Source organism: Vombatus ursinus, unplaced genomic scaffold (assembly GCF_900497805.2).
Source record: "Vombatus ursinus unplaced genomic scaffold, bare-nosed wombat genome assembly UNPS02014175.1, whole genome shotgun sequence".
Classification (NCBI taxonomy): Eukaryota; Metazoa; Chordata; class Mammalia; order Diprotodontia; family Vombatidae; genus Vombatus; species Vombatus ursinus.
Genome location: NW_020953953.1, coordinates 939,096 through 957,099, shown reverse-complemented (window position 1 = coordinate 957,099; position 18,004 = coordinate 939,096). Strand labels below are relative to the sequence as shown.

Below are 18,004 nucleotides of genomic sequence, written 5' to 3'. Positions count from 1 at the left end.
GGGCAGTGCCTACCCTCCCATCCCAAGGCTGAGTCCTAGGGGCTCCCGAGTGCATGGCGGGGCCGGCTCCAGGGCAGTGCCTGCCCCCCATCCCAAGGCTGAGTCCCAGGGCCTCCCCAGTGCACGGCAGGGCCGGCTCCAGGGCAGTGCCTGCCCCCCCATCCCAAGGCTCAGGACTGAGGGGCTCCCCAGTGCAGGGTGGGGCCATGCCTCTCCTGCTTCATCCCAGGGCCCAGTCTTGGGGGGCTCCCCAGTATGGAGTAGGGCCAGCTCTAGGTCCGTGCTTGGACCCTCCCCCAACCCAGGGCCCAGTCTTGTGGGCTCCACAAAGCCCCACACACTGCTTCTACTTGGGCTCAGGCCCCTGGGCTTCCTTGATGAAAGTCAGGGCTAACAGCCCCCACAGCTACAGGCTGGTCCTAAGGGTGCCCCTCATTCTTGCCCACCCCAAAGCCCCACACCTATTGAGAAGGCGCCTCTTCAGGGAGGGGGTGAAGCGAGAAGCTGCTCCCAGGAAAGTTCCTGGAAACAGGGCCTCCCCCAGCAGCCTCCTGGAAGCACCCTGGGGACAAGGAGTCAGGGAACAGATGGGGATGGGCGACCCCTCCCCCCTCCACCCCAGAAGCCGAGGGACAGCGAGGCGACCTGCTTCTTTTCTATACTTCCTTGTTTGTCCTCTGTCCCAGGCCAACAATCTTGCATCACCCCTACAGAAAACTTAACCGAGGGCCAGAGAGAAGTCAGCTGTCACTGCCACAGAGCCAAGACTCCCACCACCCCAGAAGTGAAACTGAGGCCGAAGAAGTGGGCAGGGCTCCTCCCAGCCACAAAGCCCCCAGCGTTGTACCGGTGTTCAGGTGAGCTCCACAGGCCTCTCCCCAGCCCAGACGTCATGCTCCAGCCGTGTGAGGGAGTGCCCTTCAGCTATGGTGCCCTGTTGTCCTGGAACCGTCTGGGCGTGGCTGCAGATTTTGGTTGGGTACTACACTGGGCTGGGCAGGGATACACAGATGGGAGGAACCAGAAGGCCCAGGCTGTCTCCAGCAAGAAGTCAACGCTTCTGTGTAGCTCAGGCTGTGGCCAGGATGCAGAGCCCTGGGCCTGGGAACAGAGGGACAGCTGGGGCTGCTGTTCCCTCTGGGCCTCAGCTCCCCCCATTTCCCTTCTCTCAAGACACTGTCCAGTGGTTCAACCTCCAACACCAGCCAGGCTGGGGCAATGGAAATGACCCTTTGTTTTCTCTTCCCTTGAGTTTCGTTTCCTCTTTCTGATGGTTCCTCCTATTGGTTTTAAGTTTCAGTTACAATATCACTAATGTGAAAATATGTTTAACAGGAATGTAAATGTATAGCCTATATCAGATTGTGCGACATCTTGGGGAGGGTAGTGGGGAGGAAGGGGGAGAAAAATTTTAAACTCAAAAGCTTATGGAAGTGATTGTTGACAAATCAAAATAAATTAATAAAAACGATTAAAAAAAAAAACCAAAGGTTACCCCACTTAAGCCTCACACAACCTGGGGGGCCATTATTACCTCCATTTTACAGATGAGGAAACTGAGGCAGAACGCGGTGAAGCCATTTGCCCAGGGTCACTTGGCTACAAAGTGTCTGAGCCGGGCTCTGAAGTTCCTCAGGCTAAGGCACTGTCCACAGCACCTCCTCTACCACCGTGCAAAAGGCGCAGAAGGAGGGGGTGAGTGCCTGGGGATAGCATCCCTAAAGAGCCTGGAGGACAGCATGGGAGAGGAGAGACACCAGGGCCACATCCAAAGGAGAGAGAGCTAGGCAAGGCCTCTGGGGGTACCAGCCTCGGGGAAAGCCAGCGAGGCGGGTTCCATTTTGTAGCTGATTCTACCAGGTATCAATCCAATGTGGCATCAAGTCACCTGAGCCGGGCTCCATCTCTCTCTGAGCTAAGCTGTCTCACAGTCACCTGAAGTCCAAGAAAGAGTTGCCCACATCTTCCTGCCCACACAACGAGGGGAGCTCTGTTCTCTGCTGCTGAGCCCTGCCCCATGCAGGCGGGCGCCAGGAAGTCTGACCGGCTGCCCTGAGACGCTCTCTTGCCACACAGGTGGACGCCACCGCGAGCGGGCTTTGGCCACAAGACCAGAGTGGGGCTGCTGCCATCCAGCCAATCAGGCCGTCCTCCTCCTCCTCCTCCTCCTCATTGAGGGCACCTCAGCCTCTATGAGCAGGCAGGCCTCTACTTCCCCAAGCTCCAGGAGGGCTCGGAAGCCTTCCAGTCTTCTGACTGACCCTTTTTATTGGGAATTGCCAGCCTTACCATGTAGGAAGCACCATAATGCCGAGAGCTCCAGGCCTGGAGTCCTATTACTGAGTTCAAATTCAGTCTCAGACACTTCTAGCTGTGTGACCCTGGGCAAGTCACTTCACCCTGTTTGCCTCAGTTTCCTCATCTGTAAAATGAGCTGGAGAAGGAAATGGCAAACTGCTTCACTATCTCTGCCAAGGAAACCCCAAATGGGGTCACCAAGAGTCGGACGTGATTGAACAAGAAGAAAGCCTTACCAGTAAAATGAATGCGCTTCTTCTAGGGCTGTATCCCAAAGATATCACACAAATGGGAAAAAGACCCACATGTACAACAATATTCACAGCAGCTCTTTTTGTGGTGGCCAAGAATTGGAAAGTGAGGGGATGCCCATCAGCTGGGGAATGGCTGAGCAAGTCGTGGCATATGAATGTGATGGAATACTATTGTGCTATAAGAAATGATGAGCAGGCGGACTTCAGAAAAACCTGGAAAGACTTGTATGGTCTGATGCTGAGGGAAGTGAGCAGAACCAGGAGAACGTCGTACACAGTAACAACCACGACGTGTGACGACTAATGTTGACAGACTTAGCTCTTCCCAGCAATACAAGGATCTAAGACATCTCCAAAGGTCTCGTGATGGAAAATGCTAGCCACATAGAAGAAACAACTATGGAGTTTGAATGCAGATCGAAGCACACTATTTGCTATTTTTTTCTTCTGCTGTGTTTCATTTCCTCTTTCTGATGGTTCCTCCTATTGGTTCTAATTTTTACTTATAACATCACTAATGTGAAAATATGTTTAATAGGAATGTATATGTATAACCTATATCAGATTGTGCGCCATGTTGGGGAGGGTGTTGGGGAGGAAGGGGGAGAAAAATTTTAAACTCAAAAGCATATAGAAGGGATTGCTGATAAATCAAAATAAATTAATAAAAAAATGAAAAAAGATATAAAAAAAAGAATGCGCTTGGAACTTTGTGTCTCAGTTTACCTTAATTTCCATCACTACACAGGAGCCTTGAAGGCAGCTGGGGTTTCTCAGACACTAAGGTGAAGAGGAGGGGCACCCCAGGCCTGGAGGTGGGCGAGGACTTGCCCCTTTGAGGTTGGCTGGATTGGGATGTCCAGGAGAAGGCACTACGGGAAGTAATGTGAAGAGAGTATGGAAAAGGGAGGAGCCCTTTATTCAGATGCCAGGGGGAAGAGTTTCTATTTTATCCTAAGGCAACAGAGAGCCGAAGGGAATTTTACAGATGGGGTGCTCTAGGAACGTTCACTAGGCACTATGGAAGATAGGAGGGAGAGAGGGGCTTGAGGCAATTGGGAGATTATTTCAATAGCCCAGGCATGAGGCAGGTGATGAGGGACTGAGTGGAGAGAAGGGAAACACAGGAAGGACACTGAGGCACAAGTCACAGCCTGACTCTGAGGCGGGGGGTGTCCCCAAATAGGGACGTCTGGAGGGAGCCTGGGTGGTGGGGGGAAGTGCGTTCTACGTTAGAGATGTTGGATTGGAGCTGGCAGGAGACACCCCCAGGGAGCTGTCCAGCAGGTAGGTGCTGATGCAGGAGCGGAGCTCTCTGAGTCTTTGCCCTGGCCGTGGCCCCCGTGCCCTGGCAATGCCCTCCCTCTCAGCTTCCTTGGTTTTCTTCCAGACTCAGCTCAAATCCCACCTTCTGCAGGAGGCCTTTCCAGGTGCGGCTAGGACCTTCCCCCCAGATGACCTCCCACCTCTACAGATCTTGGATCTATCTAAGGTGTCTCCTTTTTAGAAGGTGAGCTCCCTGAAGGCAGGGGCTGTTTAACAAAGTCAGTGCTTAACAAAAGCTTGTTGACTGACTAAGCTTCAGAGGACATCCAGATGACCCAGCAGCGGTGTCCCAGAATTCATTCACTCAATCAACATTTATTAAACGCCTACTATGTGCCAAGCGCGCGGGGGGGGGGGGGGGGGGGGGGCCACAAAAAGAAGCCCCGGCTGTGAAGGAGACCACAAAGGAACCCCCTCCCCATCTCCGACTTCCTAGGGCCTTTTGCTGAATTTGCACGGAGAGCCGTGTAAAGCACCCCACCATCTTTGAACCTCAGTTTCTCCTCGGCTAAAAAAAGGGCAGCGTGCGCAGTGACCTCCAGGGTTCCAGGCCAGAGCTCTGAGAAGGGGGACGGCGAAGGGAGGGCTTCTCTGCCGCCCACTCCCCAACAGCCCGAGCACCCTTCCCAGGCCTTGAGATCTCGGGAATCGAGAACGTGACAGACCAGGGACGGGGTGTCGGGGCTGCGCGGGTAAGCACACGGATGGTCCAGGCCCCACTCCCTCGAACCAGGGCCGCAGGGAGGACTCGGTCTTCCCATCTGTAAAAGGGGCCCGCGTGGAGCTTGGACTCTGGGTCCCTGGGGGAGAAGCTGAGGGCATGACGTCACGAGGGAGGGCGGGGCGGTTGCCAAGGTGACCCTGAGGTCCGCTCCCGGCGGGGGCGGGGACTGGCGATGACGTCACAGGAAGGCGGGGCGGCGGGACGGGACTGGCGATGACGTCACAGGAGGGCGGGGCGGCGGGACGGGACTGGCGATGACGTCACAGGAGGGCGGGCGCAGCGGTCGCCACGCAACACCCGCGGCCTTCCCCTTTCCCGGCTCCGCTCCCCCGCTCACCTGGACGGGCTGTTCGTTGCTACTTCGGAGGCCGGGGCTGCGCGCGCATCGCTATCCCCGCCGCGGATCTGCGCAGGCGCAGACCGCCTCCCGGGCCTACGCCTTCGGGAATTCCCCGCGGGCTCCATTTCCCCAAGGTCTCGGCAGCGCCCGGCTTCCCACGGGCCGGCCGCTGGGCCATGTATACGGGGTCCGCCGGCTATCGCCTCCCGCGTCCCGGAGAGGCCCCGGTTGCGTAGCTAAGGAGAGGCGACGAGGAAAAACACCACGGCCTCTCAGAGCATGCGCCGCCTCGAACCGTCGCGTGCCGTCCGCCAATCAAAGGGGGCTCCTTGGCCACGCCGCACCCCCCCCCACCGTTTACGCCCTTTCTCTCTGCGCGTGCTCGTCTCCATAACAACCCGCGGCGTCTCCGCCCGGCGGCGCGTTAGAAACTTCTGGGAAATGTAGTCCAGAAGGAGGCCGCGACGCGCATGCCCAGTGAGGGCGCAGTATGCAGCCCGAGGAAGAAGATGGAGGGGAGCTTACCTTGCCTGTCTCTCTGCATTGGTTTTTAAACTTAGGAAGGACGTCATCCAGCAAATTCGTCCGGTGCAACTCTGGTCTCCTTCCCCTCTCCCATTTTACAGATGGGGAAACTGAGGCCCGGAGAGCAATGTGTCCGTTCTCTGTCTCCAGACCATCTCTGCTCCGTCACCGCCTCCAGCCCCGTGCAGGCCCTAAGCCCCTCTCCCCGGGCTAGGCCAGGGGCTGCGGGCCGCTCCGGCCTGTCCTCCCCAGAGCTGCCAGGGTGCAGCTGCTGATCCAAGTAGCACTTCCCTGAAGCTTCGAGGGTCGCAAAGTGCTAGTGAGATAGGGGCCGTGGCCACCCCCCCGTTTACAGTTAAAGAGCCTGAGGCAGACCGGGGTTAAGTGACTTGTCCAGGGTCACACATGTGTAAATGTCTGAGGCTGGATTTGAGCTCAGGTCTCTGCCTTCCTCCAGGACCCAGCTCAGGCGCTGCATCCTATTTGACATTCCTCTGCACTATGTGTGCGTGCCTGGATTTTGTATTTAGTCCTCTGTGTTCGAGTTCCGTCCCCAGCAGAATGGGAGTTTGGCGAGGGCAAAGGCTGCCTTGTTTCTGTCTTGTTATGGGAAACACTTGGCCCAGTGTCCGGGAGATGTCGAGTCTAAATGTTTTTTTAATCGGATTCCTCGTCGTACCAAGGTCACTGGAGTCACACCTAGAATGGAGAACCCAGAGACCGCTGGATCAAGCCCCGACTCGTCGTCTCCCCTTTCTCCGAGCCTCAGTTTCCCTCTCTGTAAAAGGAGGGCCTTCCTGACACCCAGAACACCTCATCCCGTCCCCCCCCACTCCTCTCACTGGAGTGCCGTCCGTCCCTCTCTGTGTCCCAGAGGCTGGGGCTTACCCCTTTACCCTCCCAACTAGGGATGGCGCACGCTTGGATTCCTAGCATCCTGAGCCCGGCTTATTCTGCCTCAGAGTCACAGTAGAAGGTCAGGGTTGGAAGGGACGTTGGCGGCCGTCAGTCCAAACTGTCCTTGACGGAGAAACATAGCGATGGTCATGCGGCCTCTGCTTGGAGGCCTCCAAGGAAGGAGGGCCACCAGCTCTAGGGACAGCCCGCTCCGCTCCTGGAAATTTTCCTCACTGGGCCTAGACTGGCTTCTTGGCCATCCCCCCATTGCCTGGGTCTGCCCCAGGAACCAGAGAGAACAAGGCTGACCCCAGACCCCCCCTCCAACAGGCCAGGCCTGCCCCCCAGGCTACCCAAGGCATTGAGGATGAGAAGCTGTTGCAGTCCTGTCTGCCCTTTAGCATGTGAGTGTCTGGAAAGTAGGGACGGTCTGACACCCTGTTATGTACCTTCGGCACTTAGCACTGTGCTTTTTTCATCCATGCACTCATCACTCATTCGTTCATTCAGTCATCACACATCCATTCATTCCCTCATTCATTCATTCATTCTCTCTCCCTCCACTGTCTCTCCAAGACTCTGCACGCCAGAGCACTAGATACACTTTTACCAAATAACTGAACATGTACTTGGGAAAAAAGCCCCGAGTTAGGGACTTGGAAGGCCTGGCTCACTCTGGGAACTTCAGGCATTTGTCACTTTCCGTCCCCGGGCCTCAGTTTCCTCCTCTGGGAAGAAAAAAAAAAAAGGTGAGGGGCTTTGACTAGATAGTCTTCTTTTTTTTTTTTTTTTTTTTTTGGTGAGGCAATCGGGGTTAAGTGACTTGCCTAGGGTCACACAGCTAGTAAGTATAATGGATCTGAGGTTGGCTTCACCTGGGTCCTCCTGACTCTAGGGCCGGTACTCCATCCACAGCACCACCTAATTGCCCCTTGGTAATCTTTGCAAGCCCTCCCAGCCTTGGTGTTTGATTCGCTCCAGCTCCTTGGAGCCTGAAAAGTTGAGGTCGAAGGCACGTAGGAGTTCTCTACCCAAGAACCAGCTGTGCGTATGAAAATCAGGGATCAGATCCCATCTTGGCCACCGCAGGGCTTTAGCCTTCTCTTTGGCAGGAGATGTGTGATGAGCCCACGCCCGGGAGCACCCCCTTCCCCAGGGAGTGAGGTGCCGGGAGACAATGATGGCAGAAGATTCGCTGGGTCTCACAGTGCCATGTGAGGCGCCACTGTTATTATGACTGTGGGGTTGGTATGTTAAATGATTTTTTTTTAAGGCAATTGGGGTTAAGTGACTTGCCCAGGGTCACACAGCTAGTAAGTGTCAAGTGTTTGGTCTGAGGCCAGATTTGAACTCAGGTCCTCCTGACTTCAGAGCCAGTACTGTATCCACTGTGCCACCTAGCTGCCCCGATTTTTTTTGTTTTATGTAAAATCCACCTTCTCACCGTGTCCCGACCTTTTCTCCAATTTAAAAAGAAAGGAAAACAACAGCCCTTGTAACAAATATGTATAGTCAAAACAAATTCACACATTGGCCATGTCCAAAAAAAAAGTCTCAATCCGCCCTCAGGGTCAGTTATGATTATGAGGTGAGGCTCCTTCCGGGGCAGCAAGGTGGTACAGTGGATAGAGCGTTGACCCTGGAGTCTGGAAGACCTGAGTTCAAATTCGGCCTTAGACACTCACTAGCTGTGTGACCCTGGATAAGTCACTTAACCCTGGTGGCCTCAGTTTCCTCATCTTTAAAATGAACTGGACAAGAAAATGGCAAGCCACTCTAGTATTTTTGCCAAGAAAACTCCAAAATGGGTCACGAAGAGTCAGACCCAACTGATATAACCAAACAACAGCAAAGTCCCCTCCCGGCTCTGACATCGAGAGACGTGTTGTGTGATTTGGCCCAGACGGGCCTTCTTGCTACCCTCACCGTGTCTTTGCACCTGCTGTGTCCCATGCCTGGTACACTGGGCCTCCTCCTCTCCGACTCTCAGAACCCCTCGTTTCCTTCGAGTACCACTTCTTGCAAGAGGCCTTTCCTGGCCCCCCCCAGCAGAGCAAGGGCACGACTTCCTGGGGAGCCAGGTCCCTGATGCCTGCGAGCAGATCCCCACTGTGTCCTGGGGACTTAGCTGAGGTCAGTTTCTTTCTCTGAGAGGCTAATCCCAGTCTTCCCCTTTTCCTTTTCTCTGTTGGCTCGGATCCCTCCCTCCTCCCATTTTCTTTCTGTTATTTTTTTTCTTTACCTTTTCCCCGTTTGCTTGGGTTGGGACAGCAATGTAGTAAGTATTAAGCCAACCATGGAAGCTTGCTCCTTGGTGCCTTTTGCTAACTCTTTCTGGCTGGACTTGGGCCCTCCAGCCCACAGCGCGGGGAGGCTTAGGCTCTCTCCAGGCTTCGAATTGGAGATTTGTGCCACGTGAGCTATTTTGAGACCGGTGTTGGGCACCGAGGGTGGCACACAGAAGGATGATGGAGCCTCCCCTGGATCCAGAGAGCCTTCCTGGACTGGGCATGTGGACTGATGTGAAGAAGGCACCCCAGCTGCTGTGCTGAGGACAGCAAACGTTTGATAGGGAAGAGGGCGGGGAGGTTGAATGATCCTAGAAGGGTCATCATAGGCATTGGGAGCAGAGATCTCCCCTTGAACTTTGGGGACTCTAAGGACGCGGTGACATCATTTGGGCCTTTCCAGATGAGGACCTTCCCGCTGGCTGCTTCTAGTCACGCGGTGGCCCGGTGCTGAAAGGACTTGTCGTTTCGGGAGGACTTATGGTCCTCCCCTGGCCCATGACGGCAGTTTGCTATTGGGGTCTCTCGACTGTGACTCTCCAGGGAGCAAGATATAACTCCGTGGAGGGGCAGAGAAGGACAGCATCCTTCCCTGCCCTGGGGTCATGGCAATCCTACCCACATGGCAGGTAGGGCAGGGAGCTGGAACTCAGCCGCCTTGCTCCTGGGTCCTTGCTAACTCCTGTCATGTTGTGTCTGCATCCCTTCAGTAGTGACCTCGTGAGTTTGGAATGTCAGCGGCCTCTGGGGCGGTTAGTGGTTGCAGAAGCTGCAAGAGAAGCTTCTTCATTGGAGGGGAGAGTCACCAAAAACGAGACCGAGTTTGAAAGGACAGTGCCCAGTTGAGATGAAATGCAAATTGCAACATTGCTTTGTGTTCTCCTGAGGCCTAATGTTAGGTTCCCGACCTGCCTGGTTGTCCCCATGGGCGAACCTGGAGTCGTCCTGGGCTCTTTCCTCTACGGCCTCTCCACACCCTTTTCAGCTGCAGTCTGAAGTCTATCCGTGTGACGTCTCTGACATCCATTCCATTCCCTCCACTTACACGGCCTTGACCTTTATTTGGGCCCTCATGATCAGTTGCCTGGACTATTACAGCAGCCTCCTAACGGAGATCCCTGCTTCCAATCCATTGTCCATACAGATGAGAAACTGATATTCTTTTTTTTAAAAATTTAATTAATTAATTTTGAATTATCCACAATCACTTCCATAAGCTTTTGAGTTTTAAATTTTTCTCCCCCTCCCTCCCCAAGTCAGTGCACAATCTGATACAGGCTATACATTTACATTCCTATTAAACATATTTTCACATTAGTGATGTTATAAGTAAGAATTAGAACCAATAGGAGGAACCACCAGAAAGAGGAAACAAAACACAACAGAAGAAAAAAAATAGCAAATAGTATGCTTCGATCTGCATTCAAACTCCATAGTTCTTTCTTTGGATGTGGAGAGCGTTTTCCATCATGAGACCTTTGGGAATGTCTTAGATCCTTGTATGGCTGAGAAGGGTTAAGTTTATCAAAATTAGTCATCACACAATGTGGCTGTTACTGTGTACAACATGCTTCTGGTTCTGCTAACTTCACTCAGCATCAGATCATACAAGTCTTTCAAGGTTTTTCTGAAGTCAGCCTGTTCATCATTTCTTATAGCACAATAGTATTCCATTACGTTCGTATACCACAACTTGCTCAGCCATTCCCCAGCTGATGGGCATCCCCTCAATTTCCAATTTTTGGCCACCACAAAAAGAGAAGCTATAAATATTTTTGTGCACGTGGGTCCTTTTCCCATTTGCATGATCTCTCTGGGATGTAGCCCTAGAAGTGCTATTGCTGGGTCAAAGGGTATGCACATTTTTACAGCCCTTTGGGCATAGTTCCAAATTGCTCTCCAAAATGGTTGGATCATTTCACAACTCCACCAACAATGCATTAGTGTTCCAATTTTCCCACATCTTCTCCAACATTTATCATTTTCCTGTTTTGTCATGTTGGCCAATCTGATAGGTGTGATGTGGTACCTCAGCGTTATTTTCATTTGCATTTCTCTAATCAGTAGTGATTTACAGCATTTTTTCATGTGACTATAGATGGCTTTAATTTCTTCATCTGAGAACTGCCTGTTCATATCCTTTGACCATTTAGCAATTGGGGGATGACTTGTATTCTTATAGATTTGACTTAATTCTCTATGTATTTGAGAAATGAGGCCCTTATCAGACAGACTGGTCGTAAAAATTCTTTCTCAATTTTCTACCTTCCTTCTAATCTTAGTTGCATTGGCTTTGTTTGTGCAAAAACTTTTCAATTTAATGTAATCAAAGTTATCCATTTTGCTTTTCTTAATGTTCTCTATTTCCTGTTTAGGTATGAATTCTTCTGTTATCCATAAATCTGATAGGTAAACTATTCCTTGCTCTCCCAGAAAAACTTAAAAAAAATTCTTAAAACTCATCTTCAACCAAGTCAGTCACCTGCTCAAGAATCTTCTGTGACTCCCTGTTATCCATAAGATAAAATATAAACCCTCAGTCTTACATTAAGGATCTCCACAATATGCCTATTTACCTTTCCAGACTTATATCACATTCTTCCCTGTGCTCTCCATGCCTGGACTGTTCTGCCTCCTGTTCTCTGCTTTCCAGAATCCCAAGGGGCAGTTAGGTAGCATAATGGATAGAATGCTGGGCCTGGAGTCACAAAGACTCCAGAAAGACTAAGTTCAAATCCAGCCTCAGACACTTATTAGCTGTGTGACCTTGGACAAATCATTTAATTTCTGTCTGCCTCAGTTTCCCCATCTGTAAAATGGGCACAATAATCCTATTTGTAAAATACTTGCCACATAGTAGGTGCTAAATAAATGCTTGTTTCCTGTTTTCCTTGGAAGCACAGTTTAGGTTCCAACTCCTACAAAAGACTTGCTGATCCCCTGTTTGTTTCTCTCTCTCTCTCTCTCTGTCTCTCTGTCTCTCTGTCTCTCTCATATCCCCTCCTAGAGTGTAACTCCTTGAAGGCACCAACTGGTTTGTTTTTCTCTTTGTATCCATAGCACCAAGCCTAGTGCCTGGTACATGGTAGGCCTTTAATAAATGTTGAATTGAACTGAACTAAGCCATCCAGCCCTGATATCCTGTGCTCTATGTTCTTGGGTAGTCTCCAGCCCTGATGTCCTGTGCTCTATGTCTTAAGGGCCCTTCTGGCCCTGATGTCTTATGCTCAATGTCCCAAGTTTCCTCCAGCCCTTAGGTTCTATAATTCTGTAAGTAGAACTGATAAAACAACTTGCACATCTATTGCTCAGGGGAATGGATGGACCAAACTAACAGGCAATATATTCCATGAACTTTTAGCCTTCCCAGAGCTTCAGTTAGTGTGTCACTAATTGGAGAAAAAACACTGCTTGGAAAGGGAATTGGGGATGTCTCAGGAGAAAGAGCAAACTTTCATCCCAGGAGCTAATAATTTCCATCAATGATTCCTGGCCATTAATTAGGCCAACCTGAGGAGCAGCTGGAAACCATCATCTTTCTCTCAACAAATACTTACTAAAAGTACAACTTTTTTGTGCTCTCTGGGAGTGGGAGGGGAGGGTCAGGTCTAGAGAAGCACGTGGGGTTGCGGCAGCAGGAGCAGTTCTGGGACCCATTAGGCTCCTCCTGGGACTCCTGTCTCATTCTTACCTGCTGCTTGTCAAGGTCAGCACCTGAGATCATACGCCCCAGAACTCAACTCCACAAATAGTTGTTAAGAGCCTGCTTTGTCTAAGGCACAGGGCTTATAAAGATAAAAATGGTACATCCAAAAATGGCATGTATAATACATATATAATATATGACACCTATATAATAAGTACAATACAAAGCATAGAAGGGAGTTAAGAGTTCTGGAATGCCACTACCAAACCCAATATTTACTTGTTGTTGTCATTGAGTTGTTTCAGTTGTGCCTGACTCTCCATGGCCCATTTGGAGTTTTCTTGGCAGAGATAGTGGAGAGGTTTGCCATTTCCTTCTCCAGCTCATTTTACAAATGAGGAAACTGAGGCAAACAGCATAAGTGTCTGAGGCTACATTTGAACTCAGGAAGTTGAATATTTCTGACTCTAGGCCTGGAGCTCTATCCACTGTACCCACCTAGCTGCCAGTATTTACCATAAACACATATATATATGTGTGTGTGTGTGTGTGTGTGTGTATACACATATACGTATGAAACCCATATATAGTGAGAGCATATATATATATATATAATATGACCTATATATGTATGTGTGTAGATAACCCATATATAGTGAGAATACAAGAGTATTTGGTTTCCATATGGAAAACTCTTTCCTCTTTAAAACACACCATAAACACAATAATGTCAAGAGAAATTGATACAAAATGTGACATTTTCTATGGAGACAGTTGGAGCCCCTGATGGTTCTGCCTGACCTTGAATTCATCATCATCTTTCCTAAACAGAACTAGATTTGGCTTTCAGGTTAAAGGGCCAGCCAGAACAAAACATCTCATCAATCACATGTGTGTGGATGGCCTCAGGTTAGGTGGCTCCACTGTGAAATACACTAAGTGGTGTCTTCTTTCTCCAATTATATAGGCATGTCTCAATACTTAAAGAAATTAATTCAGACTATTCACTGGAAGGTCAAATACTGAAGCTAAAGCTTAAATACTTTGGCCACTTAACGAGAAGATGGGACTCTTTTCTAAAAGAAAAGGCCCCGATGTTGGGAAGGATTGAAGGCCAAAGGAGAAGGGGATGGCAGTGGATGAGATGCATAAACAGTGTCATAGAAATAAGAAACACGAGCTTGGACAGACTTCCAGAGATAGTGGAGGGTAGAAGGGCCTGGTGCGCTGTGGTCCATGGGGTCACAAAGAGTCGGACACGACTGAAAGACCAAACAACAGCATAGACGTGTCATTTGGACTTAATAGAGGTAACATTCTTAATGTATACCAAGGAGAGATAGAAGGTGAAGGCTTTGAACTTGAATCTGGGATCCCATGGCACCAGTGGGCAAGGTGACGCATAGGGGAGGGTACGTCGGTGTCCTCCAGACAGGAGGCTATCCCAGAGAAGGCTGGGATCCACTCGGCCATGTGTGTGAGTCCCTTCAAAACAAAGCTCAGTGTGGAGAGCGCATTTAAAGGAATGAATGCCTGTGCAGGACCTGTCGTAACTGGGGCTGTGCAGGTAATGGACAGCAAGAGATTTGGAAAACATCTTCACAAAAGCCTGTTTCATACTGATGAAACACAGGGCCCGTTGCCCTAAGCCAGCTCGAGAAGGATGAACACTCTTTGACCAGATAGGGGGAAGAAGATTGTTAGATGCTCTGAGGGCATATGACTGACCCTACAGGATACTTTTGGACTGTCTGAAAGGTCTACATGCCTTGGATTGGTCAGATGACACCAAGAGTGGTCCACCCATCTACGTAGCCATGAAACAGCTGACGTCCAAGAGTTCCTCCACGGGCCGAATCCCCATGACCCGGCCCAGCCAACAATATGGAGACAAAGGAGTGAGGAACACGTCTGCGTCATATGGAGTTGTTAATGGAGACAGAAGAGTTTGCTGTGGCAATTCAGGACCTGGGTATCGCTACCAGAAATCACAGAAGGGTTACCCTGAAGGAGCCAGGACTTAATGATCAATGTGGGTTATGCAAAGGAACAGGAGGTATTGTCCAGGCTGCAAACATTATTCAGTCATGTCCGACTCTTCCTGACCCTATTTGGAGTTTTCTTGGCACGGATACTGGAGTGGTTTGCCATTTCCTTCTCCAGATGAGGAGCTGAGGCAAACAGGGTTAAGTGACTTGTCCAGAGTCTCATAGCTAGTAAGTGCCTGAAGCCAAATTTGAACTAAGGTCCTTCTGTCTCCAGGCCTGGCGCTCCATCCACTGCGCCACCTGCAAACATTTAGCACCTATAAAACACCCTGTGGCTGAAATGAATCAATCAGCATTTATTGAGAACCTACTATGTGCCAGACACCGTGTGAGGTTTTGAGAATGCAAGTACAAAGAATGAAAAATGCCTATTCACAAGGTACTCACATTCTAATGGGGAGACAAGTATGTGTGTGTATAGAATATTTACGTAAAAATATGTGTTCCATATAACTCCACACACACAAAACATAAATACAAAGTAACAAAACCCACCTACGTGCAAAGTTAAATACAAGGGGGAGGGAAAAGCTGCCTTGGCAGGGGGCCTAGGCAGGCCTAGTCGTCAATGGCCAGAGGCCCAAGGACTCTCCTTAGAGCTTTTGCTCCTAGGTAACTGTGCGTGATTGTCTCTCTCCCCGTAGGATGGAAGGCACGCCCCGCTTTTGTCTCTGGACTCCCAGCACTTCCGGCTTCCGCAGTGCCTTGCATCCAGGAGGTGCTTAATAAATGCTTGCTGAATCCTACTGCCTGTGGGACTTCTCCCACTGTCCTGTTCATCCTCCCCTACACCTAACTTCTTTAGCCTTATTGAGGAGCCCGATGCCTTCATCGCTCACCACCCCCTCATTCCTCTCCTATCCTCTCATCCCCCTCCATCCCTTCTGCTTAATCAGCTTCCTCTGTCTCTCCTGCTCTCTTCTGAAACTCCCCTCTCTCCCCTCACCTCCCTCCGGCCTCTGTCTTGGCACCTCCCTCCGTATTCCCCACTAGTAATCCTGCTTACACCTTGCTTACAAACTTTCAGGGGATGAGCACGGTGCCTGGCGCATAGGAGGCACTTGATAAATCCTCGGTTTACTATTTAAAGCTCTCCAGTCTGGCTCTGCTGATCTGTTTAAGCTGATTTCCCATTTGTTGTTTTTAGTTAGGTCTGACTCTTCACGACCCCATTTGGGGTTTTCTTGGCAGAGACACTGGAGGGGTTTGCCATTTCCTTCTCCAGCTCATTTTACAGATAAGGAAACTGAGGCAAACAGGGTGAGGTGACTTGTCCAGGGTCATACAGGAAGTGAGGTGGTGCTGACTCCAGGCCTGGTGCCGTCTCTACTGCACCATCAGCTGCTCTACTGATTTCTCATTGCTCAGCATCTTTACCCACTTTCCATTCCAACCAAGTTGACTTGCTGTTCCCATCCACAAAATTTACCTCCCACCTGAATGGCTTTGCAAAGGCTGTCCACCATGCCTGGAACGGACTCCCTTCTCATTGTCTTTTGGAATCTCTGCTCTGCAAAATGTCCTTAGTTGTTAGTGGGCCGCTAGGTGGCGCCATAGTGCACAGAGTGCAGGGGCCTGGAGTTGGGAAGATTCCTCTTCCTGAGTTCAAATCTCTCCTCGGATCCTTCCCAGCTGTGTGACCCTGGGCAGGTCACCTCACCCTGTTTGCCTCAGTTTCCCCATCTGTAACATGAGCTGGAGAAGGAAATGACAAACCACTCCAGCATCTCTGCAAAGAAAACCTCAAATGGGGTCATGAAGAGTTGGGCACAACTGAATGACAGCTAGTTGTTAGGGTTCCCACCTCCCAAATTGCTTGGCACATTCTGCCTATTTTAAAAAAGAATTCTTTCCGTGGGTTCACTCTGCTTTTCCCTGGCAGGATGAGGGCGAGGACCGATTCGTCCCTGACTCCTAGACCAGCCTGCTTCATGGTGAGCACTTCGTAAAAACTTCTTGGATCTGAGGGAATTAAAAGTTTGCTTCATTCAAGTTTCTCCTGCCTCCTGCCGTCCCTGCAGACCAGAACTTCTCTCCCCAGCTGAGGTCTGCTTTGCCAGCTGGGCCCTGGGGCCTGGGACCGTGGGGAACAGCTCCTCTGACCCGGGGGGTGGTTCCCACATGACCAATTAAAGTGGCTTCCTCTAATGAGCTCCACTGTGGGAAGCCCAGCTGGGGCTCTGTCATCCTCGGGCTGCCGGGCAGCTGTGGACGAGGCTCTTTTGGACTGGGCTGAGCCTTCCCAATCTGCGGGCTGCTCTCTCTCTCTCCTGTCCTCACCTCCCCTGGACACTCCACAGAACACAGCTCCTCAGAGGACACTCTTGGACGAGGAAGGGGTTACAGGGTGACCTTGACCAGGGTGACCATCTAGCTCCTAAACCAAGAGACTAAATAGACCATGGGCCCAAACCCGCATAGCCACAGAAGGACCCCCAGAGATAAGAGCTCCGAACAACGCACAGAAGTCCCAGGCGGGTGGACGCCGATCAGAGCCACCCTAAGACGGGCGTACTGGGCTGACCAGAAAGCAGTGGCCTCCCCCCCCAGGCCAGGACAGGGGGATCACTTCCCTGTCGTCCTGGGTTGTAGAAGGGACCCTTCAGGGGAATGGACAGCACTGGATGGCTGCTGAGCTCTCTTTCAACTTGGAAATTGACTGGCATTCTCTGGTTCAGAGACAGATCCATAGTCACAAATGAATCCATCAATAACATCCAAGCATACCGTGCTCCAGACACTGTGCTAGGCACTGGTAGTACAGAGCCCTGTCCCCAAGGAGCCTACCTTCTCTTGAGGAAAACAATACATATACATATTTATGTATAAAATATATGTAGAATTTTCCTAAAGCTCAGGCCTGACCATGTCACTCCCCTACTCAATAAACTTCTGTGGCTCCCTATTGTCCCGTGATCAAATGTAAACTCCCCTGTCTGGCACTGAAAGCCCTTCATAGCCTGGTTCCTTCCTATCTGCTAGTCCTCATTACACGTTACTGCCCTTCACCTGTCCCATTCAGGGGGATGTTGGTAAATGGTGAACAACCAATTCTCTGGAAAAACAAAACATACCAGGACACACTTTTAAGTTTCATCTGTACCGTTAATGTTTTCTCCATCACTTTCTTAAGCATAGACAACCAACAAAACACCACGTCCAGCCCTGATTTCTGAGGTAACAATCAGCCCTCTGGAGCCGGTTTGAGCTGCACGCCTCTGCTGGTGGTAGAATCAAACCAGCCTTCTGACCACAGAGGCAACATTCCATTTCCCATCTCCATGCTCTTGCACTGGCTGAGCCTTATCTCTGGAATGCCCTCCCTCCTCATTTTTGCTTCTTAGAATCTCCAGTTTCATTCAAAACACATGCAGTTCAAGCACCAGCTTCTCCACCAAGTTTCTCCTGAGCCCCAGAATAACCAGTGGGGTTTCCCTCTTGAATGACCTTCTATCTTGTTTGTTTTTCTAGTTAGTATACCTGCATATGTACATCTTGTTGCCTCCAATAGAACATAAGCTCCTTGTGGATAGGAGGGTTCATTTTTGTCTTTGTATCACCAGGCTACATAATGCTTGGTCCATATTAGCTGCTCTATCATCATCATCATGATCACCATCATCACCATCACCATCACCATCACCATCATCATCATCAT

At 50.5% G+C, this 18,004-nt stretch overlaps 1 protein-coding gene across 1 annotated transcript in view; it reads right to left on the bottom strand.

Moving 5' to 3' along the window:
• The window catches only part of LOC114041558, a 26,277-nt gene extending 21,038 nt beyond the window's left edge, over positions 1-5,239 (bottom strand). Inside the window, exon 1 of the mRNA XM_027860067.1 lies at positions 4,940-5,239. Coding sequence (XP_027715868.1) covers positions 4,940-5,067 — 128 coding nt within the window. The 5' untranslated portion in view covers positions 5,068-5,239. The remainder of the gene's footprint in view (positions 1-4,939) is intronic.
• Positions 5,240-18,004: the final 12,765 nt, after the last annotated feature.